The 27,810-nt window shown below is 45.5% G+C and overlaps 2 protein-coding genes across 2 annotated transcripts in view; one reads left to right on the top strand and one right to left on the bottom strand.

Moving 5' to 3' along the window:
- Window positions 1-13,283, top strand: part of AGK (acylglycerol kinase) — a 38,086-nt gene extending 24,803 nt beyond the window's left edge. Inside the window, exons 11-15 of the mRNA XM_058023718.1 lie at window positions 990-1,134; window positions 2,152-2,249; window positions 4,465-4,535; window positions 8,715-8,799; window positions 10,685-13,283. Of these exons, the coding sequence (XP_057879701.1) occupies window positions 990-1,134; window positions 2,152-2,249; window positions 4,465-4,535; window positions 8,715-8,799; window positions 10,685-10,822 (537 nt within the window). The 3' untranslated portion in view covers window positions 10,823-13,283. The remainder of the gene's footprint in view (window positions 1-989; window positions 1,135-2,151; window positions 2,250-4,464; window positions 4,536-8,714; window positions 8,800-10,684) is intronic.
- A 2,087-nt stretch (window positions 13,284-15,370) lies between these two features.
- Window positions 15,371-27,590, bottom strand: DENND11 (DENN domain containing 11). Its single transcript, XM_058023717.1, has 9 exons — window positions 27,323-27,590; window positions 22,125-22,224; window positions 20,916-21,074; window positions 20,091-20,244; window positions 19,713-19,851; window positions 19,121-19,252; window positions 18,781-18,931; window positions 18,511-18,579; window positions 15,371-17,515 (listed from the first exon to the last, which is right to left on the bottom strand). Exons 1-9 carry the CDS (start codon window positions 27,588-27,590, stop codon window positions 17,320-17,322), a joined length of 1,368 nt encoding a protein of 455 aa, XP_057879700.1. The 3' UTR covers window positions 15,371-17,319.
- Between the last annotated feature and the right edge of the window lie 220 nt (window positions 27,591-27,810).

The raw sequence follows: 27,810 nt of genomic DNA, 5'->3' as shown, positions 1-27,810 counted from the left end.
TGCTTATTATGTAGGTATGAGAGTGGAGTCTTTCCTTGCTCTCAGAGGTGTGAGGTGAATTAGTTTACCAATCTGTGCTGCATGATCAAAAACTACTTCTGAAATTTTGTACGTAGAAAAATAATTGTACTGAGTTCATGTGGGCTCTTGACTGTGTTGTTTTAGTATATAAATTTAAAAACCAATTAAATGTCCTATGTTTGGAGCATTTCTGAAATTATTTTCAAAACAATGATGTGAAATAAATTTTGTCAGTGTCTGGAGATATTTTGAAAGCTAAGGTTCTTCTGTAGCCCTGATGCTGGAATCTGAAATATCACCAAGAATGTGTTAGTACTTTTCTCTTTTTTTTTTTTTTTTAAGATGCTTTATGAAGCTCACATGACTTGCCTTAAGAGCTGTTGTGTTGCTGTTCAGAAGCACCTGGCTATCAGGTCAGGTCTGGATTATTTGAGTTGTGGAGAACAAAGGCCTGTCAGGTTTTAGTGCCCCTTGGCTGCACACAGCACTGCAGGCTTTGTCTGCTTGCACTGGATCCTGCTGAGCAGTTGCTCTTTGAGGTTGCCTTGTTGCCATGCAGAAACCAGCTGTGCTTTCAGACATTGCTGGTGACCTGGCTGGTTTGGGTTGTTCCCTCCAGCCAGAAGCAGCTGTGTCACCCTACCACACCTCAGCAGCAAAGGAAACATCCCTTCACCCTCTGTTCACAGAGGGGAAAATGCCCTCACTCCTGTGCAGGGAAGGATTAGATTAGTGGATTTGGGAACTGTGGGTAATCTTTTTGAAACTGCAGAGTTGTCATCTCACCAATGAACCTGGGGACTGGAGAGCCATTAAAGTAGGCTGAGGCAGTGGGGTGGCCTGAGTAGCTCTGCAGGACTATGTGTGAGTACACAGTAAATAGGCTACAGGACTAAACAGAATAAACAGGACATACCCTCAACAAAATGCCCTTTATCTTCTGTCTTTTCTTTCCATGTAAATCCAAGGAGTGGCCTCAGAAACATCAAGCTTGTCTCATGTACGTGGGTCCAACTGAGAGACCTCCAGAGGAGCCAGAGGAGAAATCATCCCGACCTCCTTTGTATGTGAGGCTTTACCGACGGCTGCGATCGTACTGGTCCTCTCCAAAAGGTGGGCTGGCTGTGCTCTGCCATCAACTCACAGGCAGGCTCTGCTCCTCTGACACATCCAGGGCTGTGTTGTGTGGAGGGCATGTCTGCTTCACTGCTCTCTTTCTTTGTTGCTGTTATTTATTTGTTTCCTTTTTTTATTTATTTAAACTATGATTTTTGTTCAAGACTGTTATAGAGGCATCTCTCAGAAATGGAACAGATGTTTGTGGTCTCATAAGCAAATACTCACTTAGAGAACCCAGGGCATTCCCTGGACTCACAGTTGCCTTTGCAGTGGAGGCATCCATTGAGGATACTTGGCACTTCTGGGTGAGCTTCTTAATCTTCCAGCAGAATGGCTTCTTAGTGAGCTGGGCAGAGAGGAGCAGCCCTTGTTTTTCCAGGGTGGGGAGAGTTGCTGACACAAAGCAACAATTGTTACTGTAAATAGAACAGTAACATTTGGGCCAGGCCTAAATTTCTCTTAGTATGTTAAACTCTTTCTGTACCATAAATTTTGTGTTCTCTGAGTCTCACTTGGGTTGGGTTGTGGAAGGAGAGTCTGTTGCTAAGACCTCATTCCTCCTTGGCTAGCAGAGGTGATTCATGCAGGAGCATGAACCAGGTGACCTGGGTGCAAGAACTGAACTGTGGAGCTCCTCCTGTAGAAAATGTGTTACCACAGCCTCCTGAACATTGGTTTCCTGGTTTTTTGGTGCTAACATTTCATGGGTTTTCTAAATGTTTCTGTCACCAGCCCAGGAGATCTGTCAATCCCTGGACATGAGAATTCACAGGGCTGTGATGTACTGTGTTTGGCAGTCTTTTCTGATACTATGCAAATGCTGATGGTGTTATTTCTTTTCTTCAGTACTTCTAAGCTCCCTTTTAATTTTTTAAGATTTTGACATTTTAGAGAAACAAAACCAGTGGCCGGAATGGCTCAGACTGATTTTTGTGTCTGTCGTCTGCTTCATAGTGATCTGTGTCATTAAATTCCACTGAATGACTGATTCCTTCTCTTCCTGCTGCACAGAGTTCCCCCAGGAGATAGCCCCTGAGGACTGGGAGAAGCTGAAGCTGTCCACCATTGAGCTTTCCATTGCAACTCGGAACAAACAGCTTGATCTAGCAGTAAGACCATTACATAATGGGATTCCAAATGCTGCCTGCCCACAGGGTTTTCCTGTCTTGCTGAACTCCCATTCTTGGGTGTATATAAATAACATTTACTGCTTCATGGAAGAAGAGGTCCATGATCGAGGAATGGGCAAGTTTCAGATCCAGTGTTGAAAGTACAGGAGACCAATGTAAAACTGGGATGCAGTGGGATCAGAAAGAATTTGCACAAGATTTCAGTAGCTAAACAGAAGTTTTAGGATTTCCCATGAGTAAAAAAAGCACCAAGAAGCATTCCTTTCCCTCTTCACTTATGTGAGAGTGATTATCTTTTATCAACTGCTGCTAGAAGGAAGCTGAGCCTGCGTGTCTGGCTGTAATTTTTTATTTTTCTCTCTTTTTTAGACTTGCAGAGTGGAGTTAAAAATAATTGGTACTAGGGAAAGGACATGGGCTACACTGATTTGAAGGAAAGGAAGTGCAGGTGGTTGAAAGAATAGAAGCAAGGCATCAAAGAAACTGTTCCTGTCATAACCTTCTCAGCACGTTCATGCTGTTCATACACTGTTTTAGAACCTCTCTTTGGCTCATGCCTGTGTTTTGGTGCAATTTTACTGCTGTGAAAGCTATTTGGATGGATGTCAGTCTTTAATTTTACAGGAAAATGCTTACACAGTGATCCTATACTGGTGAGCTGCCCTTCATTTCTTCCTCGAGGGTGCAGGAAACCCTTGCCACTATACCCAGGTTAACAGGAGGTGTTGAGCTTTCTGCAACATATTTCTTCCTTAGAAGTCAGGGTTTTTAAGAACATAAAAATGTGAGTTGTATTGATACGTTATCTTGTAGGATCAGACCAAAAGAACCCAAACAGGCAAATACAGTTTTTTAATGTTCTCCTGGTTTCTCTTTAGAATATACCACCATGAACTTCAGTTTCTTCTTTGTTGTGGTTTAGGATTTGGACTGTCAGTGTCCTAGTAATGGTAGAAGCTAGACAGAGACTAGTATTTGGATATTTTTTAGTGGTTTCTAGGGGACACTTGAACCGAAGAGTTTTGGTTGTTGAACTGGATTGGAGCCAGTGATGTAAAGTAAAAACAGACCTACCAAAAACAGAGAGCATGAGGGAGTTTGTGGCAATCAGATACTTTCTGTGGTTTTGTCTGTTTTGCCTCCCTTAGGCCTTCAAGATGCACTTTAATATTGGTTTTGAAAAGAAGGAAGTGATGTAGGGTTCTCAGGTCTCTTGTATAACCTAGAGAAATGGAGAAGTTCATGTTAGGCCAGTTGTACTTTCTTGTTTCTAGAGTAGGAAGTACCTTGATAGTGCATACTTGATACTAATACTCTTTTTCTACAAGTGTGGATCCCTTATTACTGCATTCAAGTCCCCCTCTTGAAACCATTGTCCCTGTAGTCCTCAAAGCTGCCCAGCACCTCTCTGAAATCCATACCAGCCATACCTGCTGGCTGCTGCCAGCCAGTCTGTGTCTCACCTCAGATTCATGCAGAGGCTGCCCCACTGGAGGGAAGCTGATAAAGCCATACAGGTGTAGCTCAGGCAGGGCCTCTGCAGAACAGCACAGGAATAAACCAAGGAGTAAACCAAGTTACACTAATAGATGCATTTATTTTTACTTCTGTCATTTTGATTGCATCTGCTCACTAAGACTTTTGCCAGGACAAAAATATTAAAATGCATTAAAAAAAAGTTGTCTTAATCAAAATTGCTTTCCTTAAAAAAGCTGTACTGTACTCAGTGTAAGGGCAGGCTGTAAATGGGAAAGCTAAGTAAGGAGTTTAGAGGATTGTTACCAAGGACACTTTGATTTCCAATTTGTATTGTTTAAAATCCTCTTACTGTGGTGTTTGGTGGCCAAATGTATTATCATTGTACTGTTGCTTAAATTCATGAAAGACCCATTGAATAGAAATTAAGAGCCTAAGAGATCTGCTATTGTCTTTAAATGTAACAAGAAGCCAAACGTGTGACTCATTATTTTGCTTCTTGTGGTATTTATTGAATATTCATTAATGGGAAAATACAGTCTGTAATTTCTAATTCAAATCTCAAGTTGAGATTTGGATAAAGCATGAAATGCAGAAATGCATCTTCTGCCTCCTTTTGGGGGACAAAGGAGTGGCCATTGTGTGAACATATTGCAGTGTCATGGGTGTGGCACTTTGAGATGTTAACTGCTTGATTCCTGAATCCTTTTTTGTACAGCGCACTAAGGACTTCATGGACATTTGCATCGAGGCGGAGTGTGTCAGCAAAGGGGAGTTTGTTCACAGAGGGTGAGTATGGCAAGGCTGCAAAAAGGACCAGGGTCTCTGAAAAGTGTGCTAGTTTTCTCTCATGCTGTGCTGCAAGATTCAGAAGCAGAGGACTGCAAAGCACATCAGCCAGTACTGTTCTCAGGGACTAGTACTTTTATTCTTTAAAATTCTCACTCATCTTCTGTTTCTGTAAACAAGGCAGAAGTTCAGAACCTGGAGTTCTTCCTAGCTTCTGAGTTTGCTATACCTTTCATGTTTTCCCCTGTTGCTGTAAGTCAGTATAGCTTGGATATTACTGTCCTTAGTGAGTTTTATAGGCAGCTGTGCAGACTTAGCCCAGAATCTCTCAGCCCTAGCTGCTCAGTGGATTGAGAGGTGGGTCACAGAGCTGATTTGTTTGTACTAGTGGTGCCTGGGAATTCTTGAACTGTGATTAGACAGGGCCTCCTCCAATAAAAGCTTCCTTGCCTCAATAGCTCTTGTGAGAAATTAGGTCTGAGCTGGAAGAACTTTGGAAGGTGTGAATTTAAACAGGAACTTTAAGCAAATATACTGGTCCTGCTTGTATGTGGAATAAAAGAGGCTGCAGGTATGAAGAAGCAGTGTGTGGAGAAAGTGAATGTTACTGCTGCCTTTGTGCTTGTGATGATGTCTTGTAGTGTGCTTGTTCCTCCTGCTCTTACAAGAAGCAAATCAGAGCTGCCTTTTCCAGCTCCTTCTTACAGTCCCACTCACAAATACATTGCATCTTCAGTGCAGGTTTTCCCAGCAACAGATTTTCCTGCTGAATCCAGGGGAGCTCCTCTCCATATTACCTTTTCATTTGCTGTTTTCTCAGTCTTCGAGCTCCCTCTAGTGAAATCAGTGGGGGGATTTCAGTGCAGTTTTACCTGCACAGTTTCACCCTAATAATTCCTGCAAGATACTTGTTTATGATACTGATGCCAACTCAGGCCTCTTATTTGAGTCTCCCAGGAGCCCCAGTGGGAATAAAATCTTCAGACCTATGCATACACTGTAAGTCAGGCTACCACCTGCAGCTGCTTTCAAATTGCATGAGCATGTGAACTGTGGTTGCCTGGGACTGATTTGTTTGCTTTGAAGGCTACAGAGGGAAAGAAGGAGGCAGTTTTCCTGTTAGAAGCAAGAGGAATCTGGTCTCATAAAGGAGATGATATTCTGGGTTCTCAAACACTTTGCTGGCAGAAAAAAGTAGATGAGCTTGTGTGACTTGAGGGAGGCATATTCAAGTGTATTCCCAGTGTAAATAATACCTCCTGTGTTGGCTGGACATGCTCCCTGCAGGAGTGTGGCTCATTTCTGACTGCAGTTACAGTGTCGTGCAGAAAAAGCCTCTGAGGGGCTTTACCACAGCCCTGCTGTTGAGAGCTAATTAGAGGCAGTACTGAAAGCTTTGAGCTGTTCAAGCAAAGTTCAGAGGAACAAGCTCTTTTGATTAAATAGTGCCCAAAAGCCTGTAGGTAACAAAGAAAGACAAAGAGGTGTGTGGGAGCAGTGGGAGAGGATGGTTAGTTGTACAGAGAGGAGTCAGAGCAGAGAAAAGGTGCCCTGTTTTTTCAAGGCAGAATCAGGGTGTTCAGAGGTCCCACTGTGATTTGCCACCTGGAGTTGAGTTAAGCCCATTATCAGAGGCCCCCATTGCCTAGCAGCAACAGGGTTTGTCTTTGGAAATGTGTGAAACAGCTCTTTCTTTTTTCTTCTTTTTTACTGCATAGTTTAAATACCAGAATTTGTGAGGTTGAAAAGGGTTTTTAGGGGAAATACCTTATCAGTGCAGATAACAAGGGGTTTTTATATTGGAGAGGGCACTGACATGAGCTGATGGGTCACCACACATCCAGCAGGAGAGTGCCATGGAGGCTCAGGCAGTGTGTGTGTCTGGGGAGGTGTGGGGATGCATCAGTGTGCTGGAGGGCAGCTGCTGTTGCATTTCCAAGAAAGGAGGAAGTCATCCCAGGTGTATAAAAGTGCCCTCTGGCTGTGTGAACAAGAGCATCCACAGCAGCCATAGATGTTTAAATAAGGTGGGAGAAGAAGAGTTGTTTACAGTGGAGTGCTTACTAAGGAGTGCTGCAGGGAAGGAGAGCAGGCATGGAAAGTGTGGCATCAGTAATCCACATCCTGGTAGCCAGTTTAGATTCTGTATATGTAAGTATGGAGATCTGTCACTCCAGGGCATGATTGCAGTTATCATCCACAGTGCATAAAACTGGGATGCACTGTTAGAGGTCTCACTCTGACTCATTTAACATTGGCAGCTTCTGGATATGACAGTGACATTCTAGTTGTGTGTTACGTGTAGTAGGTGTTGTGGTTCTCTCTCTGCCTGTGTTTCTGTGGTCCTGCATAGAGTGGGATGCAACAATCAATGGAAACTTGCTGTTAGACTTCTGATCTTGTATCTATTTCACATTGCTGTCTGGTCTTGAGTGAGGAGCAGAGTCTAAAGGAAATGGATTATGATTTTTTTTTTTCTGCTGGACCACTAGAGGGGCAATCACTGCAGGTGGAGTTGTCTTATTTGCTTCTACCAGTGTTCTACTTTGATTGATCTTTAATTCCATGTCTTGGCTCTTTTGAGTTTACCTTGACCCCATAATTACATCTCTATAGAAGCTTCATGTGCCTTCACTGGCCAAAAAAATCTGTTTACTCACCAGAGTATGCCTTGTATCTATCTAGTATCTAGGACCTTGTACGATAAACTCCAAGCAGGTTAAACTTTAAGTGAGAAATCTTGCTGCTTGTTTGTATAGCCCTGTATAAACTGACAGTATTGCATGCCATCAATGATTTATAATTTATATTGCTGGAGGATGTTTAATTCCCTCACAGTCACTCATCAATCTTTCAGTGTATACATATTTGATTAAAACCAAACTTTCCACAGTTAATATTGCTTCTGTCCTTCCCTGCCCTTTCCTTAGCTTTTCTTCCTTTGTCTTTCATTTTCATCTCCTGTTTCAGACCTTTCTTCTCATGATCCTTCTCTGGGATTTTCTGTGACTTTAGAGGCACTGCCTTCCTCAGGGCATAGAAGACTTGGTGTACAGGGAAATTCTGACATGCTCTTGTGAGTTCTTTTCCTAGGCTATATTAAAATACACCCTTCTTTCATATCAGCCTAGAGATGGAAATCTGGGGACAGCAGGCATTGCCTGTCTGAGAAATATCTGTGATAATTCCACCATGCTTGAGAGTTGTGGTGTATTAACACTGTAATTCTGTGCTGTTATCTCTGCTATTTATACGTTGCTGTCTGTCTGTCTGGAGAGGGGCCCAGACTGAGAGGTTGCTGCCTGGGGTGCAGTGTGTCCTTTGCCTGTGGTCAGTCAAAAGGTTCCTGTGTGGTCAGTCAGGAGGCCAGAGGAAGGTCAGCACAGCCCGGAGCTGGTGCTCACTCTGCAGCAGCACTTGTGGGGAAAAGGAATCACAGCTCAGTGTCTCTAACAGCTGAGACAGTGACAAGACAGCAGCCTAAGCCTTGGAATAGACCATGGCACTTGCAACACCAGCTTTCCAAGGCAGGAAACTGCATTCCATGTGGTCCCTTTTGACATCAACCGGCATGGGAAAGGAAGCAGCACTTACCTCAGTACAGTACATAAATAAGAGTCTCACAGGTACTAGAAGAGAGAAGCTGTCAAAACTGGATATGTTGTTTAGAATGGATAAAATTATGAGGGTTTCTTCATGAGTGATAACAGAAGCAGCTGATAGGAAATGTCGTGCTGATTGGTTTTGATATGAAAAATGGGGGTGTTTTGTTTGTTTTTAGATAGAATTATAGTTACATTGAACCATTAAATTACTATTTTTTTTGGCATAGGTTTTTTAGGTTGCTGGTAAGTTTAGTTGCATGAGCTATGAGGAGATGGTAGTCACTGCAGGAAGTGCATTGTTCAGCATGGAAGTGAAGAGCACAAAATTGTGCTCAGTGTTCAAATATAATTAGTGAGCCTCAGAGCAGAAGCTGGTTGGAGGCTGTTGGTGCACTAGCATTGACAGAGGGAAGGACTCTTCTACTTTTTCACAGTTATATACACAAATATTTGTGGGTTTAACCTCTAAGTTTACCAAATGCATAGTGATTTACCACAACAAAATGCTATCCCTGAAGAAGGCTGTTTGTGAGAGAAGCATGTCCTTACCTTACCTCTCTTTTGGTTTGGACAGAAGTCAAAAGATGCGTGACCCACACATGTGCCCTGAAGGGAGTCAGTGCATCCAAGCCAGCAGATGCATCTTGCAACTTCCAGAGGTGAGAAGCTGGGAGAGCTGAAAAACTCTTTCACTTTGTTTCCTCTACCTGTTGATGCTGCACTTTAAGAAATCCCTACTCTAAATCTGGGAGATTGATTACACTGCAGGTGAGACACTGAGTTCCACAGTGCAGCCATGAGTCCCTTGCCAGGACAGGCATACTGAAGTTCCCCAAGTAGTCTGTAAACCTGATGGGGGAGCTTTGTTCTGCCAGGAAATAGTGGCAGATCCTTTATGGAGACAGTCATGATGGTTAAAGGGTCTCTTACTTGAGTGTATTGCATACAAGTGGGAAGTTCCACCTGAACATTAGGAAGAGCTTCTTTACTGTGCAGATAACCAGGCACTGGAACAGACTGCGCAGAGAGGTTGTGGAGTCTCCCTCCCTGGAGATACTTAAGAATCATCTGGACACAATCCTGTGCAATGTGCTCTGGGATGACCCTGCTTTAACAGGGAGGTTGGACCAGATGATCCACTGTTGATTCAAGCATTCTGTAATGCTGTGATATGCAGATCTTCTCCTTAGCACTAAAGATATGCACATTTTACCCCAGAAGGCATTGTGTTGTAGAGAAGAAGATTAATATTAGAGACAAAGGAGGGTGAGACAGGGCAGGGGAGCTGAGATCAGTATAAGGAGGTGCCTCAAAACTTTGAAATGATGAAGCTGAGAAAGAAGACAAAGCTGTGCCTGCCTGTGTAATTTAGATTTGTCTTTTCCTACCTCTGAGCTGTTATTGCGGCCCTGGGAGTTCAGTTTCTTGTTTTCACAAGGACATTAAATCAATCTCATAGATAATTTCTGTTTTCAAGTGATCTATCATTTGGCAAAATAATTCCATATTAAGGGATAAAGAATTTGTTGAAAGGCAAAAAAATCTGTTGCTACCAAAAAAAATCATGAATTATGATGTCATGATTAACCAGCATCCTAATGCTTGCCTTGAATTCAGATAATGGCAAATTTGTGATTCTGAAAGAATACTCTGAGGTGCTGGGCTAAGTACAGCTGGGCCATAAGTAAGGGTTGTGGTATAAAATGAGCTGTTCGTACTGCAGCTGCTCTAAGGTCTTCAGAAGATGGGTGCATGGTACAGAGCAGTGTTTGAATTCATGGCCCAGCTCCAGTGGAGGAACTGGAGGCAGCCCAGATGAGTCTCACCAGTTCATGTTGATGGAGGTTGGACTGCTTTGCTGTACCTCTGACTGCCAGAACTTGTACTGTTCCCCATGTCTGTGCTGCTCTGGTGTCCCAGTTCCCTTGGAGTTGGTTTGAGTACCCACAGCCCTCCCGTGAGTCAAGGGCACACAAAGCAGTCACTGAAGTTGTTTTTAGGTAGTCAACCTGCCATTTTGGTGAATGGTTTTAATCACATGGTGACTTTATCAGCATTAAACACTTGAGAAAATTCTACTGCTGACTAATTCCTGGCCAGTAAATTACTTTGCATCTCATGTTTCAGATCAATACAGTAAAACAAAGCTGAAAGGGGTTTGTAACATGGATTTAATAAAAGTTACTTAACAGGCATTTGTGCAGATTAGTTTATGTCACCACTGGCAGGCCCAAGATCTAAGTGCACATAATTGTAGTTCCAATAGAAAAGAATCCTTCAGTATAAACAATGTGGGTCATTAGAGCTTCCTAGCGTTTAATTATCACCAATTAGTAACTAAGTGAGGTAACATCTCATGCACCAGACTCTTAATACATTCTGTGTGGTGAATGATAGGTCTCCCTGTGTTGTGGAGAGAAAATGGGCTGGAAGGCAGAGGCAGGGGGTGATCTTGGTTGAGACTGAGCTAAGTATGCAGCTGTGTTTTATTAGTAAAATCAGCCTTGCTGAAATAACACTTGATGTTTAACTCACTGCACACAGGGCACTGAGGGATCCTTTGGCATTGATAATGAGGAGTATGAAGCGATGCCTGTGGAGGTGAAGCTCCTGCCCCGCAAACTCCGCTTCTTCTGTGACCCCAAAATCAGAGAGCAGCTGCTGCAGGCAGTGGTGCACTGACAGCTCATGGCAGAGGGGCCAGTGTTCACCAGGGTCTGTCTATTCAAGGCATGTGAGACCTAACCAACCTGATTAACCCCACTAGACTAATAAGCCTTCTGGCTATTTTTATGTGTAAGGTACTTCCATTGGAAGTGTATGACTTGACTGGTCTCAAAGGGGTTAAAAATGCAAATGAAAATTCTGAAAAATGCATGTTAACTTGATGACATCTTTTCTTCCCCCTCCTCTAAGAAGTCATCATTTACATAATTTACAGCACTACAGGCTGAGTGCTGTGTGCCAGATGCTACTGCTGTAATGCAATTGTATATTAAAGTAAAATTTAAGTAGACTTGTCCTTGTGTTCTAAGAGTTTAGGTTTACTTTACCCATGTAAAAATCTTGCAAAACCTGGGGTCCTGGGAAAAAAATATTTGGGGGGAATAATGCTAAGGAATTCTGTGAAATATTGGAATTGGCACATTAAAATAGATGGTTGGTTATTGACTCTGTCACAAAATAAACTGGAGGTTGGTGATACAAAGCTTTGGAGCAAGTTTAAAAATTCCCCATATGTATCTTGATAATATATTTGTTAATTTTTTCATCCTGCCAGATTCAACAGCACAGAGTTCCAATAATTACATAGTAGAAATGTATTCCTTTGGCCAATTTAGGTATATTGTACAGAAGCAAATTGGAAAACATCATTGACCCAAAGCTGTATGAAGTACTTTTGGACAGACTCTTTAACAAGCTGAGTGAGTCTTTTTTTTTTTTTTTTTTGTAAATATTCCTTTTATTCCTGCAGTAGTAAATGCCAGTAAGGATATCCAAATAAAGTTTATTATTTATTGTGGCTGATTGCTCTTCTGTAATGTAAACAGTGCTCACCACTCCATATGCAACCTCTATCCACTTGAGCCTCAGTACCATAATTAGGTTTGTTGCTTTTATGAGCTTTTATCTATAGCTTTGCTTTAATTGCTGAAAGGAAGTATTACTGACTTAGGCAAGCTTATCTGTTGCCCTTATTCTAACTGAGAAATTTCACATGATTCTGCCTTGAAGAAAATTGTCCTTATTTTTCTGATGTGATTAAGTGTGGTCAATGTGTTATGCTGTGATCTAGTCTAAGTTCACTTGTTGACTCTGCTGTTATCAAAATACAGGCCTAAGTGAGTTGGCTTTCAGCAGCTCTGTCAAGGACTGAATCCTGGCAGCCTGTGCTCCAACAGCATCCTCTGCTGGAGATACCTTAAAGGAAAAATGCCTTGAAAGAGGAAGCAGGGTTGGGTTTCTGCAGGATGCTGAAACCAAGCTGAATGTTCTTCTCTAGACTACACTGCAGAGACACAAATTAGGTAAACTAGGTGATCTTTCAAGTCCCTTCCAGCCCTAGCTGTTCTGTAACTCTTGACTGAGACTGAAGGGAATAGAAGCCTGCTAGTTCCTTTTCATAGTTATGCAGATGATAGGACCTGGTTTGTGCTGTCTTTTGGTTTGCAGTAATGAAGGTGCTCAGTAAAGCCCTGGGTTGCTCTCCAAGGAACATGGTGGTTGTGCTTTGCTCTTTTTGCTTGCCACAGAGACACCTGGGACATGGCTCTGCAGCCCCTGGCTCACTCAGAGTCAAGGGCAGTTCTCACCATTGGAGTTTTCCCTCAAGTTGAAGTTTCTGTAATAAAAGCAGCAATGTGTTTTTTTCTCCAGTGGCAGGAAAGACAAGCCAACAGCCATTTCAAAAAGGTAAGCTTTAATTGTATTAAAAAATACCCATGTTTTTAGTAAGCAGTTTCTCTACAGAGCCACAGGCCTATGGGAGCAGCCACACATCTGCAAGATGTAAACAACATCAGAGCTGTTAGAATCACACCCAGCCTGCTGCAATGGGTGAGATGGTGACAACTGGCTCCTTGTTCATCTGTACCATTTTGCAGGGAAATCACTAGTTCTCTTCCATAGCTCCCATTGCAGTGTGATTCCTTGCTTGAGGGTAACCAAGAGATCCCTTCAGAATTGGTATTGCTGATGCTGTTCTGATGTTGAAGTACCAAGGATCATTTGAGACACAGGCTGATATTTAAATGTTCATATCAGCATAAGTTGAGTAGCTTGTACAAATACCATTCAAGTAGTTTTTCTCCTTCCTCTGCAGTTCAGAGTTCTTCCAGTGTAGGGTAATTCTAGACCTCTGAATTGCAATGTTCAGAAGGGAGGTGTGAGACAGACATGACAAAATAGGCAGGGGCTGAACCCACTATCTAAAGTGTTGAGGAAAGGACTCAGTTCTCATGTTTCTGTCTGACAGCTACACAAAAATCTTCCTTTGTACAAACTCCAAGACAGGAAGGAGGAGTAGGTCTCACTCAAGAAAACATTTATCCTGGCTTCAACTTACAATCCATTCTAGAAGGGCTTAAAATACTGTAAGATAAAGAAAAGGAGGGATAACAATCTAATGATAGACCAGCTCAAGGCACCTGTTTATTTTGACCACATTTAAACATTCCCATTTGAATGACACGTTGCATTAACCAAAATCTAAAATCCTGGTTCATAGGCATTTAGTACCCGCAATTTTAGACAGATCACACTGTTAGGTCAATACATTCCAGTCCCTTGTAAAAGACGTTTTGTTGTCCTTTCTCATAATCACTACACCACTGGTATTGGGAAGGTGGGAAGAAAACAGCAACTAACTTAGAAGTAATGACTAAGATGAGAGTTTGGGTTAGTGTGAATGCTTTTTACCTAGAATTCTGCTTTAGGATAGAGTGCTCTTGCCCTGCTATTCCAGGAGCCACTGTCTTTCCACCTCCCTGAGCAAAGCTTGCCTGTCCTTTGCAGTCTGTGGCCAGGAGGGCCACAGCTACTCCCAGCCTTTTTCTCATTAACTTGGACAGGTGTTAAAATGGGCCATCACCATATAACCTGATGGGCTTCACTCAATAACCTGTACAGGGAGCTACTTCCTCTTGAAAAGGTGATGGAACTTTCTTCTGCCCAAAAGGATGGTGAACAGGCAAGCTCAGCTCCTGTGACAGTGGTGACCATTGGCTGTAAGATCACTGCAGTAAGTACCTCATGCATGCTAGAAAAAAAAGGTAGTGGCATGTCTGTAAGACAAATCTGAATTCTGATTCCATAAAGTGCCTTTGTCCTAGTATCCATTATGGTTCTTTATTGGCTCTATGCAGCTTGGAATAACCTTGCAGTGAGAAGACTTCTGGATGATTTAAATGTCTGGCATGGTGTTGCTTGTTCAGCTTGAAAACTGAGATTTGTCTCTCATAAGCTTTACCCTTCAATGCAGTACAAGTAGTAATAATTCATTGCTTGATTATGCATTTCTAGTGCAGCTTGAGTTAAGATGTAGTTAGGAAGCTCTTGTTCTCCTGGCTGAAGTACAAGCTGAGAACCTGCACTGGTATCCAACAATTTGAGTTTCGGAGAATACACAGGGGCACAGCACAGCCCTGGTTACTGTACCCACCATTCAAACCTGGGCTGTGATCACAGCACCTGACCAGAGGCTTTACACCCAAGAAACTGAAGGCACCACTGTAAAGGCAAAGGGAAAAGACAAATCAGTAATATCCTGTCTTATGCCACATTTTCCTCCCTCTTTTGATTCAAAACATACCCAGCAGATGTCTCCCAGCTGCTACTATGAAACAAAGCACCAAATGCCCAGGAGGGGATTTTGAATATCTGCACATAACTCTTTTACCTTGAATTATGGGATCTTCTGGAAAGATAAGACTCAGTTAAACTGGTTCCACAGAACAGTCCTTCATGTCTCAAGCTATAACAGTTTGTTTCTATTATGTACCCATTACCCATTTCTTGAGAACTTTCCACATGTGACAAAAATAAAAGCACTACTTTTTAGAAAAGGAGTGCAGGTGAAAGCACTTTTGCAGCTAATCAAATAAGGAAGGCTTAGGAGAGAAAAGTCTTATTGTTCTGTCTTCTGTTGGACAACTTCCTGACTTTTGTAGCAGTTGCCTGCCAAGAGAGCCTTGATAGAGAAGCACAATTACAAGGAAGAACAAGATAGGCTGCAGCCATCTAACTGGATGTAGCACATGGATGCTGCTGCAGCAAATCTGCTCTGATGCTTCTGCACCCATACTACTGCTAACAGCTGAGGACCTGATTTCTGGAAAGCAGAGGTTTAGTAAAAGTCAAATAGGAATTTCAGGAGCTTCTGCTCAGTGGGCTATGTCAGTGCAATCTACTAACAACACTGCTCTAATGCAGGGCGTTAGAAAACCTCTGACTGCAGTGACTGTAACATTTCAACATTAAATCAAAGGTTTGTTTCTGTTTAGTTTAGCAAAAGAACTACTGACAAAGAAAACAGAAAGTCATTAACAGCTGATTACAGCTAAACTATGTAGCAAACCTTCAGGAAAGTGAGAGGAGAAATTGCTTGTGACTAGTTTCAGTTCTGGTTTTCTTTTGATGTCCGGAGAAGTGACAGCAATACAAGGGCAGCTCAGCTGTACTTCCTCAGGGCTCATCACTGCAGGCAGCATGTTAAAACTGAAGTGGAGTGTGGAGGTTGTGGGCCACTTTTATACTTCAGGTGTCAATTTAAAAACAAAGCCATTTCTTAAGGAAAAGAGACTGCTCTTTCCATTAAATGATACTCAGTTGTTTTTACCTCTTTCTACATTTTTTTCCCCAACCTTCTAAGGATGATGTTCCAGTTGTTGTGAGCAATTGATAGTATGAACAACAGCATATTTTCTTCTGTACAAAAACATCCCAAAGCCTTGAAAAAGCACCTAGGGGAGTGACTGCTCAGAGACAGGCAAATTGCAAGAACAATTGCCTCCTCCTTTCCAGAGGAAGACAATCCACAGAGGGTGTGCTTGGAGAACATTTGCTTCACCTGTTTCAAAAAGGTGCTTGCCTGCTTTAGAGTGGTTCAGGCTCTGTCTCATCCTATAAAATGCTGGGACAAATGGATACATCAGCTACAGGTTGCATTCCTGCAGTGCACAGAAAGCCCTCCAAGGGTGCTGAAATCTGTAATGATAGAAGCAGCAACTAATCAGCTATAGCCACAGTTCAGGAAGAACAGTCAGCTTAAAGCTGATATTGCTACTGGCTGAAGGATTTGGAGCAAAGCTGTATGTCACACACGAAACCCACAGCAGCATTCTTGGATTTTGTATAGCCAAGGGGTTACTCTTTACTGGAATAGCCTTCTTGGAGGTAATGACTAGTCCTTCAGGAACTGAATCCTGTTCTTTCAACAGCATGAGAAAACATCTGTTTCATCTGGTTCTACAGCTCTGCTCAGAAAAAGAGACAGACTTGGTTTTAAACATTGCTCCTAGCAGCTGTGCTAGATAAGAATACCAAACTCCAAGGGAACCTCCTGCAACCTTCAGTTGTTCCAGCTGAAAGGTCTGTTCTCTGTCTCACACAGAAAGCCAGGGATAGCAGCAGGCAGTGCTGAAGGCTCAACAAAAGGAGGATTGGCAGACAGTGTTAAAGCAAAGGAGCAACAAGTCCCATCAGCTACAAAGGAAGGGCTAGTGACAGTGGTTAAAGCATTCTTATTCTACCCCCTCCAGCCCAGCACTGTCAGAGCTGAGGCTGGACAACAAAGTGACTGCAAAGTGGCTCAGTGGTGTTGGTCCCTGTTAAATGGGAGACCATCTTGCTGGTTTGAAGATTTTAAACCAAAGCAGCAGGTGGGATGCAACTGAAGCCAAAGGTGGTGGTGGGATGGACTGAGGAGAGAGGTGCTCTTCTCTATCTGTGAGAAGGTAGGTGCAGTCTCTACCAGTTTAGAGCACCTCAGGTGCTGGAAGTGAAACTGCTGCTCCAGTAAGCAAAGTCAGAAGATCCTGTAGCATCCCCGGTCCCAAACTTGCTTCTGACATTTACAAGGAAAGGTGGCTTGGCTCCAATTCACCTTAAAGTTGGGTGAGGAATGTTTAAAGGAGTCCTGGTTCTGTTCTTATCATTGGTTTAACTGTCCCCACCAATAAACTTGGTAGGAGCTGTTTATGAGACTGGGCCATTAACAGCTTGTGCTAAAGCCCTCTTCAGTCCCCAAGTGGAAGGGGCAGTTGATAGGAGGATTTTCCAGCCAGGTCTGAAAGCTCAGCTGAAGCATTTCACATTGGTTGTCATCAAACAAAGTGCTTTCCTGAAGTCTTCAGCCCTCAGGTATCCAGGCTAGGCCAAAACCTAGCTATCACTGGCAACAGTGAGGTTTGGTGCAAAGGTGCCACTGGTCCTAGCTAGACAAAACAAAAAAACACAAATGAAAGGGAAAGGGAGACAAAATCAAAAGGAACCTTAGAGCAGGTACTCACTGGGAAGTTGAGTGTGAGAAAATACAATCACATTTTGTTTTAAAATTATAAATACTCTCCATATAAAGTTATTAAATAACTGTGGCTGTGGTGAGTTCCAGTGATCCTCCTAAGCAATGTCCAGTAGTCTTTAAAAAGTGATCTTTGCTCCCCAAGTCTCTTGCCCTTGGTTTAAGTGCAGCAGGGGTTGTCAATGACTAGCATGACATCGATGCCATACACTTCCAGGAGGTCCATGAGGAAGCTGCGATCCCCCTGGGGGTCCAGGCCCATGCCCCGTGCGTGCTCAGCTGTCAGGGTCTTGTCCTGGCTGGCGGACACCTCCAGCAGCGTCTGGAATATGCGGTTGTTCTGCTCCATGAAAAACCTGCAGGGGAAAGTCAGAGAAAGGGATTGCACACGCTCTCCAAAAAGACAGGGTATTCACCAAACAGGCAGCAGAGCCCCAGAACTGCACTGAACCCCTTCTAGCCAGAGATCCCACCTTGTTAGGGGGTGCTGTAGTGCTTTTCCATTGTCTCTATGGTGACCCAGAATAAACAAAGATAAAGCAGGAACTGTTAATTGACAGTGGTGCTCCTGTCTGTGGGTGGCATTTCCCTCAGAAGGAGCCACGTTATCAGCTAGAGTGTGATCTGTGGTCACCAAGCAGGTACATCACACCTACAGCTGCCCTAATGTAAAGGAGGAAGGAGTGTTGTCACCCATCTGATAAGCCAGTGGGTAAATAAATTCTCTATTACTGGTGCAGAATATACCAGTGAGAGGTATTTCTTACCTGACGCTTTCCTAGGAACATGTAAAGCTATTCAGAAAGAGCTCTGGCTACACCTGTGAAGCTCAACAATCAGAGCTCTGCCCCCACAGCCCTTCACACAGTTTCATCCCTTTACATCTCACCTGCTGCAGAGTGGGAGTAGCAACAGGCACAGCAGGGCTTCAGAGGTGGCAGGCATGTGGTTTTTATCTAATTCTGTACCTCCCACTCTGGTTCCTCTGCTTGCCAGGTATGAAGTCAGCCACATCAGTGGGCCAATCCTTCACATGCAGGTCTGATCACACTGTACCAACCCCCAGTATGGTCCAGTGCCTGCTTTCCATGAACACTGTCCTTTCCAGAGCCAAACGTTCTGGCAGTAGTGCTTACGTTTGTGAGGGCATTCTTACATCTCTGTGTTTTTAAAATGCACTTCTCCCTTCTGGCACATAAGCAACCCCAGTGGATACTACATTTTGGCTTCTCAAAATGAAAGGAAGGTGATCTGAAGAAGAAAAGCCAGTCTGGTTTTTTTGCACAAAATCAGTGCAAGAGGCTCCCTAAAACTAGCAGTGTCCAACTAAGTATTAGAGGTAGCCACTCACAAGATAAAAAGGTCCTCTTCACAAGAGCTGCAATCTTCACCCACTTCTTGAGAATACATTAACATCTGCCTGAGAGAAGGGAGACAAGTTAATTGCACATACCTACTGTGAGCCTCAAAGCTTTATGAGACAACCAGAATCTTCAAGAGATGAGCTGAACCAGTACTTATTGATATTGATATTTTGAAAATACTACAAGGAGGAAAGTAAGGAGCAGTGTCCTCTTTATTCCACATCTTCTGTCAGGAGCACCCAGACCTCTGTGATTACCTTTGGTCATTGAGCCGTCGGTACTTCTCCTTGTCAGCATTGTTAATTTTCAGGAGTGGCTGCAGATGTTCGTGATGCGTCTTCACATTCTGGTTGTCCACGTAGACATCATAGAGATCTCGCTTCTGCTCAAAGATCTTTTCTGTTGTACCTGCCAAAACCAGAGAAGATTTTCAGAGCAGCATGTTGCTTTCCCAGCAGACCAACTGTTCTCTCCTGCTTGCATAGTTAGTCATTCCATGCACAACCTATTTCTCATCAGTTCTATTTCACAGTCTGGTGTCTCAAGACATTTTGCAGCCTGAAGCTAAAAACATCACGCCTAATCCATCATACTTACAGGCCACGTATGATACTTCTGTCTCCAGCATTTCTATGTCTGCCACATTCACATAGAAGAATGGTTTGGACTCTGGGACAGTTCCTCCAAGACCAGGCAGAGAAACATTTGCAAGGCAACAGCAGCAATACACTGTGGACAAGAGAAGTACATCCTGAGATGGTTTTGGTTTCCCTCAAGGCACTCTGAACCCCAATTGCCCAGCTCTCCCACAGGCCTCTAGGAAAACAATGGTCAGAGCACTGAAATCCCCTGGAACACCAGAACTTCTCAAGTGATGACATCTTGTTTTGCATAGGAAATAATCAGTTCTCCCATAGGAATCCCACATTCTGGAATCAGTCAGTGCTCTTATTGTCCTGTGCTGACAGGAACTGAGTTTGACAGTGCCAGATGTGTCCTTACTCACAAGGCCTGAAGAAAAGCATTTGGTAGGAAACGTGTAAATGCAGCCTGAGCGGTGTCTTCATGAGGCATGGTCACAATGGATTCTGAAGACCTGCATGACGTCTGTCCCCTCAGTATTCACAGGCAATTTCTGCAATGCTTCAGCCTACTAGATCAGAGCTCTGCAGTGTCCCTGGAAACATACCTCTGTAGCAGACAACTCCAACTGGGGGTGGTGAAAATATCAGTATGCGCTTGCGCAGCAGGGCAAACTTCCAGAGGACGAGGATCTGCTCACCGAAGAATTTGATGAACTGAGACATACAGCCAGCAGGGTGTGTGATCTGCAGGTGGAGCGAAAGGGAAGAAAACAGCTTAGAGGTGAAGCAGGGACACATGCACAGATGCTAAGTCTAAATGTGGGAGCAAGACCAGCACACAGCTTGCAACGGTCCAAGTAACAAAATCTTATCTAAGCAGCCTACAAAGCGCGGGAGTGACTGCTTACATAAAGGAGTATGAGGCACCAGCAAGGAGCAGCAGCCCTCTGCCCGTTCCTGCAGGCCTCAGGCACCTGCCTCACCTTCATCTCTGGGTACATGTATCTGTGGATGGAAGGCAGCCAGTGGACAGGTTGCTGAGAGCTGGGGGTGCCCTTGCTATCAGGGAGAACTCCTTTCTTGTCATCATAGAATGCCTCTAGATGGGAGTAGTGCCCTGGCATTTCCAGCTGGTGTCTGGAAAAGAAAGGAAAAAAGGGGAGATCTGTAGTATCTCCAGACTATTTGTTTAGTGCCTTGCTCCCAGCAAACATCTGCTCTCCCGGCTAAAAGGGATCCTGGGTGCCTCAGCTGCACAGATTTATCCAGGAGGAATGAAGAAACATCAGGACTACCAGCTCTCAGTGCAGCCAGAGAACACACACACACACACACTGACACAGGCATAGCACTGGTCCTGTTTTACAGACACTCAGGTAGGAACAGTTTTCTACCATTACCATTTTTGCTGCTAGATCCACTCAACACAACTGAAGCACACAGCTAGCCAGGAGCATCATTACACAATTAGAAGCCTTTTGTAAACCTCTAGTAAAATTGTTTTCAGAAGGAGAAAAGGGGAACTTCTTGTTCTCTCAACTCTCCCTGTGACACTTAGGTCTGCCTACAATAACCAGGGTTAGGGTATCATTTGACTAGCCTGTTAAGGAAGGAACAGACTGCTGCTAATCAGTTCCTTGTCTCCTTCACACTGTGAACCTGTAATACTTTCTGGAGAAACAGCCAGTCAAGGAAACCACAGCAGAGCATTGCCACTGAATTCTCACTTGCCTAAAACTGCTCTCCATAGAAGGAACATTGCCTCTCCCAGGTGGGGAAGGGCCAGGCTCATTCCCAAGGGAACTTACCTGACCTGGTTCTCCAGGAAGTGCATGTACCTATAGAGCAGTGTGTAGGAAGGGGAGAGGATGCCCACGGACTTCATGCGGGCACCACGCTCCAACTCACTCTCCACAGGCATGTTGGCAAAGCAGGCCAGGCCAAAACAGAGCCCCTTCCTGAAATAACTGCAGACAAAGGTTTGATAGAAGGGTTAGTGTTACAAAGAGGGAAGAAGAAGAAGAAAGGTAACTGAAGGCTAAAATTGCTGATTTAGGAATATTTCTTGTGTAAGGAGCTCCCTGAAATCCCATCCTGCTAACTGAAGGGCTGTGGACAGGCCTTGGATGCCCCAGTCTTCTGAGTAGCAAGACAAAATATTTAAGGCAAGAGTTCCCAGGAGCTCCCACTAAAGCCCCTACCAGCCACGTCACAGGCCAGTAAATATAAAATAAATCAGTAACTTGGAAGGAAGACCAGCAGAATGCATGATTCAGTCAGTGCAGAGCCCTTCCTCCAAGGAAGAAGCCTGCAGTGAATGCAGGTCTGAGTATTACAGCTACTTGGTCATATTTGGGGTGCCAGCACATTGAAGCACACTGTGATTATCAGACTGCAAGAGTTCAGTTCACATGCCTTTAAGAAAGTAACTGTTATTCCTGACCAAAAGGAATTGTGACACTGCAGTTCATTGCAAAACATTGCTGCATTGCAACATTGGGTTAGCAGAATGCAGAAAATTCCTCTCCTATGTGTTTCCACTGAAGGAACTAGCAAAGAAGAAAGTGAGACCTGTTTATAACAACATTTAAAGGAACCAAAAGCCCTGTCAAAGTTAAGAACATTTTTCTAAGTCCTCTTCCTGCAAAATCCTTCCCATTTCAGTTCTGCCATTCCTTGCCCTTCACCCTAGGCCTCTGCTGACAGTCTCAATAGTGGCAGTGCAGATAATTTGCCCAGAACACATTAAAATTTGCATACCAGTGAGAAGCTGGCCTGCCCCAGTTGGTCTGCACAGGCAAAGCAGACATACAGCAGATCCCTGCAGCTAGCTGGTACTTAGCATGATACTGGAAGTGTCTGAAAAGTATCTTTGGCAAGGTAGGAACAGCTTAGCAAGCCAGTTTCTGCAGGACCCTAGCTTCCTAGAAGGTATTTTTCTGGCATGTTCTGAATTAAGAGCTGGTAGTGTAGATGCACAGCTAAGAAAGGAAGTAACATAGCTCACATGTACTCACATGAAATCTGACTGGATTTTGTGGGACCCACTTGCCATGGATTTGAATTCCACACCTTCCAAATCTATATCTTGGGGTAAACACCATTCCACCATGTTGCCTGCAGAGAAGCAAATGAATTTGGGTAAGCTTGAATACAGTACCCCTTTCTAAAATGCACACATCATCAACAGCAAGTCGTTGGTTTTCTAACCCTGGGACACCTGAAACAGTGCCCTAACACAACTCCTGAACTCCTGAATTGTCACAGGCAGTACATGACACACAATACTTCACACATCTCTTGCAAATGTTACTTGTTGTAGCACAACATACAGACACTGCAGGACATTTGGGGCCACTTCTGAAGCTAGTGCTTTTTTGTGGATTTATCCATGATAAGCTTAATTACAGAGCAGCTATGATTTTACCTGATGGTGGATAAGCTTTGGTCTACACAAGCATCCATCCCATAAGAACCAAAGGACAGACTGTTGCTCTTTAGGATGAGTTTGTGGGATAACTCACACCACCACCAATATTGTTCTTTGCTATGCTGGCAGGCCTGGTCAAACAGAAACCCCTAAGCCATCATCCAAGTCATCACTTCTTACCCCTGAAGTCTCTCCTATTTTCTTTAGGATAGGAGTTACCTGAAGCTTTATATAGGGGCTAGGGTGACCCAAGTACTGCAATGTGTTTGTGCATGCTAGAATAACCAACAAAAAAAATGCATAAATTACAAGCTAGATCAAGATCAGCAAACATCTGTCACCTGCCAACCCAGCCAGAAAGCATGCAGTTGTTCAGGGGAAAAGGCCACCTGAGGAGCCTGATCCTGGAACAGATGATATCAGAGAAGTTATAAAACGTCCCTAAAGCAAATGAAGTCCAACAAGTTTACCACGGACCTAAAAAGGGGTGACTTCTCACACTTTCCCATGACAGCACTTCAGAGCCCAACCTGCTCACCTGGACATTGACACTGCACTGAGATGTGCTCCAGATTTCCCCATCGAGTTTCTGTTCTCTGTCAGTCTGCCCACAGCATTTGAAGTCATGTGGCTTAGTTTTAAAAGCAAGGCAAACCAACCAAACTCCTTGAGGATAATGCAATGGCAGGTGCAGCACAAAGGTGCTTCCTACTGGTTCACTCCCTTCCCTGCCCTTTGGGGTGAGCATTCCAGCAGTGCTTGCACAGACAGCATACACTTGGAGGGGCCTTACACTCAGCCAAGACTTGGAGATATTTAAATCTGAGGCCTTATTTCTGAAGCCTGTCTTTTGTCTCATTACTCATCCTGCACAAGTATATGCCTGCACAGGAATAGGGCTTAGCTACTGACATTTAAATAGGCTATTTTTCTTCTCACATAGATGCTGTATTCAGTAGACCTCCCCCAGCCCTGCCTGGCAAGGACTTCAAAAAACCAGCAGCATTAGGCATGGCAACAGGAGGAGCTGTGCATCCAGGAGCCCACTGGCAGTGCCCAAGCAGAGCTCTCCTGCAGAGCTGGAGCAGCAGCAGCCTCGTGACCCCGAGCGCAGCCCTGAGCAGTGACAGGCGGGAGCACAGAGCTCTGCTGTGCCCAGCCCCGGCCTCTGAGGCGTGTGAAAGGCTGGCAGAGAGAGCCACTGACATCATAGCAGCCTGCACGCTCCCCTGGAGGGCTGCAGATTATATATAGATGGTGGCTTTTGTTGTTTGGGGCTTGTGTGAGCCTGTTTGCTTTGCTTTTTAAAGGCGCAAGAACCTTCCTTGAAAGCGCGAGGAAGTCAACTCTTGAGACTGTTGCCTCATAACCATGAAATTGTGGTTAAGGCCAGATGTGCTTTTAAGCATCCCTTATTGGTCATGACCTGTAGATTCATAGATCAGTAGGTGAGAGCGCCAGCAAGAGCAAAGGAAGATGGGCTTTGCTCAGCTCAGTCACAAACACCGTCAGCTTTCACATCCGCTGCAGAGGTGTTAAAGCAGACATTGCTCAAACAATGCCTGTTCTGTAGCAGCAATAAGGAAAGGATGCCCTTGAAACAGATCTTTACCCTGCATGTGACCTCAAAACCAGCTCACCTATCACACAGCTATTTTTTTTCCTGGGATCTGGGAGCAACCTGCAGCTGTGCTCCTGGCTATTCCTCACGCCACCCTGCCCTATGAGCACATGAGCGACGTGGCAGTCGGAGAACAAACGCCGAGATTAAAAAGTAGGAAAGTCAGTCTGGCCAAACAGGAGAGCAAACAAAGGAGAGACTTCACCCAGATGCAACAGGACTGCCAGTCTGCCCGAGAAACCAGAGCAGGGAGGAGGGAACAATGTTGTAGAAAAACAGGAAGTGCTGCCCTTCCCCATGGAGAAAGCAGCTCTCGTGCACTCAGGAAACTTTCCAAGTGAGAGTCACCCAGCATTAGAGAGCAGACTAGTGACTCTGCTGAGAGTCAGACCTGCAGATCTGATCTCCTGGAAGCTATCTCCCACCTTCAGGTCAGGTCTGAGCCAGCACTCATTTTCTAGTGTGCAAAGTTAAGGATGTTCTTCCTCTTTCCCTTGTATTTCCTTCCCACTGGATTTTCACATCCTCACAAAGATATTGGCACCAGCATTTGGGGTCACTCCTCACTATTAGATGTTTGCTGAGGGTTTTAGGGTCCCCTGCTGTGCAGTGCTACCATGTTGTGCCAGGACAGGAGAAGCAAAAAGTGTAACCTAAACACACTGGCTCAGTTTCCTGCACGGAAGAAATGTGGGACAGAAAAACAGAATATTTGCATGTTTACTGGTGCAAAACACATTACTTCCCTCTTTTCCCTCCTTGTGTCTATTACTCACCGACCCTTTAAGCTCCTTCTCAAGTGCCACAGGGTTCACCAAGCTGCAGGTGAGGACAGCACTGATTCAGAAGCTGCCTCTGGCTCTTGTGTCAGTCACTCACATGAGCACTGACAGTCACAGGGACACTGGAACTGTAACAGTGACCTGGCAACCCCATAACCTACCTTTGGAAACTCATCACATGCAACTGCTGTACACTAAGCTCCTTTGCTTCAAGCCCTTCTAAATTTTGGAGGGAAGTTGCTACATTCTTTATTAGCATGGTCACCACTTCATGCTTCTACAGTAAAACCTCTCTTGCCCACCTACTTGCCTGTAGTTGGGCAGACACTACCTGGCATAACCACCAGAAATTCAGCTGTTCCTGTGCCTCAGCAAGCTGCCAAAGCAGGTCCATGCTTTTCCTGGGCAGGATCAAGCAGCTCAGACACTAACTGGATGATTTCCTTTAAGTCATACACAAAGACCATCCACCCTTACAGACATACACAAGTCCCTCACACTATCTGATGTGGCTTATCAGTAATTCCTGTATTCTCTTTTTGACCTGAGCAAGTTCACACCACTGCACCTTCATGATGTCTTTCCAAGTCCACACCCTCCACAGGGCACTTTGCTCCCCAGCTGTAAAGCTGACATTTGCTGGTGTATTGCTCACAGTCCCATCATCCCTGCTGGGTAGCAGCAGGAGGCTGAATCTTCCTGGACTTGCCAGACTACTCCAAGGCTGATGACACCCAGCATTAACTGCACATCACATGTGAGAAGAGCTGTTGCCCAACTTTCCCTGGACTTCATTCAAAGCAACAGCTGGTTCAGAAAAACTCCTGAGAAAGCTCAGCTTTCTGCCAACTCTCAAGAAAATCTCACCATTTCATAGAAGGCATATGCTGTCAGATTGAAAGGCAACCTGCTGTTGCAGTCACCCAGACTCTTTCATGTTTTGGATACTTAGGAAAAACAACACCTCCATTTTCCATCTCCTGGTGGAAAGATGACATCCAATCTTATTTCAGATTTTTATGAGTGAATGACCTCTAGGCTGAAGACACTTCTCTCTGGTGCAGTATGAAAGGGTAACTTCTCAAAATCCTTGGGTGTTTTGGGACACAGCAGCCATGCTGTCTGACAGTGGGCACTGCTGACGCCACATCACTCCAGCAGTTAAGTCCTGTTCTCTACTTCCTTAGGACTTTCAGTTCAAGACTGGCATTCAGTCTTCACTACCAAGGCCCTCTTGTGAGCAGGATGTCAGGTATACTTTCCCCTCCCACTGAAGAACTAACCTCACTGTGCTTTACAGACTCCTGTCCCTTGTGTTTTTGCTGTGGACCAGCTAAGGCAGTGCTGGTCTAGAGAAGAAAGAGTTCAGTCTCACTCCTGGGCTCCTGAATCTCTCTCTTGCCTTTGAACCCCAGGTTGGTGCCTGGCAGCCAAAAGACTCAACAATGTGTCTCAGGACATTAGACCCCTCTGCACAGTGGTACCTGTGTTCACAGGGGCAAAGCAGGTGCTAACTTCCTGTCTGTGTCCTAACATCCTGTTTGGTGGATGCTGTGGGAGCACTGGGACTAGGAAAACAAAGTTAAGACATTTCTGAAATGCTGACTTACAGGTTTGAAATTAATAACCTCTGTCGGTAGTGATACAACAGCACAGTCCAACAACACTGAGAGTGATGGATATGGCCACGAGAAGTAGAAAATAAATTCCCATGCCCCTCTCCTCTGCCCTCCTGGATCGCAGCACTCCTTCAAAGCACTGAGTCCCAGAGATCCCACCAGAGGCCAGCCTCTAAACACACTGGTCACCAAGAAATAGGCAGCTGAGCTGCTGCTGCTGCTGGTGATCATGCCCTGCGAGCCTGCCGGATTTACGCCTGCCACAAACGCCATCCATCACCGATAGCTGCGGGCAGGCCTGCGCCGCTCCACGGAGACAGAAGGATGCTCTCCAGATGCTGCTAACAGGTTGGTGCCCTCCAGGCAGCGCTGGGCAGAGGCTCGGCCTAAATCTGTGCGGGGCACAGGGGATGCCCCAGCGCCGTGCACGAACTCCCTGCGCCGTGCAGAAACACCCATCCCTCTCCTCCGAGCGGCCCCAGACGCGGCGCCTTCCTCCCGCCAGAACTTCTTCTCGGCGGGATGGAGGCCACAAGCAATCCCCTCGTGCTCCGTTTTCGGCAATGCCCACGGCCCCCGCTCCGGGGGTCCGGCCACGCCGCCCAGCGCGGCGGGAGGAGCGGTCCCTGGGGTGCGGGATGCGGGGAGCGCTCCCCAAGGGAATCCCGGTCCCCGCCGCATCCATCTTGGTCCAGCGGCACCGGGAGCCCCAGGCCCGGCCCCGCGCCCCGGCCCCGGCCCGCCCGCTCCCGGCGCCGCTCACCCGTGCGGGGATCGAAGGTGACCACGAAGACGGCCACGATCTGGTCCTCCTCCGCCTCGGCCCGCTGCGGCCCCGCCGCCTCCGCCGGCCCCTCGCCGTCCCACGGAGCCGCGCTCCAGCCGCCGCCGAGCCGCCGCCCGCCGCTCCCGCCGCCGCCGCTGCCACTGCTGCTGCTGCTGCCGCCCGGCTCGGCCGCGGGCGGCGGCGCCGACACGGCGGGGCCCTCGGCCCAGAACAGCAGCGGCGCCTCGTCCGAGCGCTCCACCATGGCCGGGCCGGGCCGGGCCGGGCCGAGCAGAGATGAACCGAGCCGAGATGAACTGAGCCGAGATGTACTGTACTGAGCTGAGCCGAGCTGAGCTGAGCTGAGCTGAGCTGAGCCGAGCCGAAGCAAGCAGAGCCGAGCGGAGCCGCACCCCCCGCGCCGCACCGGCGGGGGGCGGGAAGCGAGGGGCGGGAGCACGGGGGTGTCACCGGCGGGGCGGGGC

Source organism: Melospiza georgiana, chromosome 4, assembly GCF_028018845.1.
Source record: "Melospiza georgiana isolate bMelGeo1 chromosome 4, bMelGeo1.pri, whole genome shotgun sequence".
Lineage (NCBI taxonomy): Eukaryota > Metazoa > Chordata > Aves > Passeriformes > Passerellidae > Melospiza > Melospiza georgiana.
Note: the sequence above shows the minus strand (reverse complement) of the source record. Positions and strands in the feature narration are given on the sequence as shown.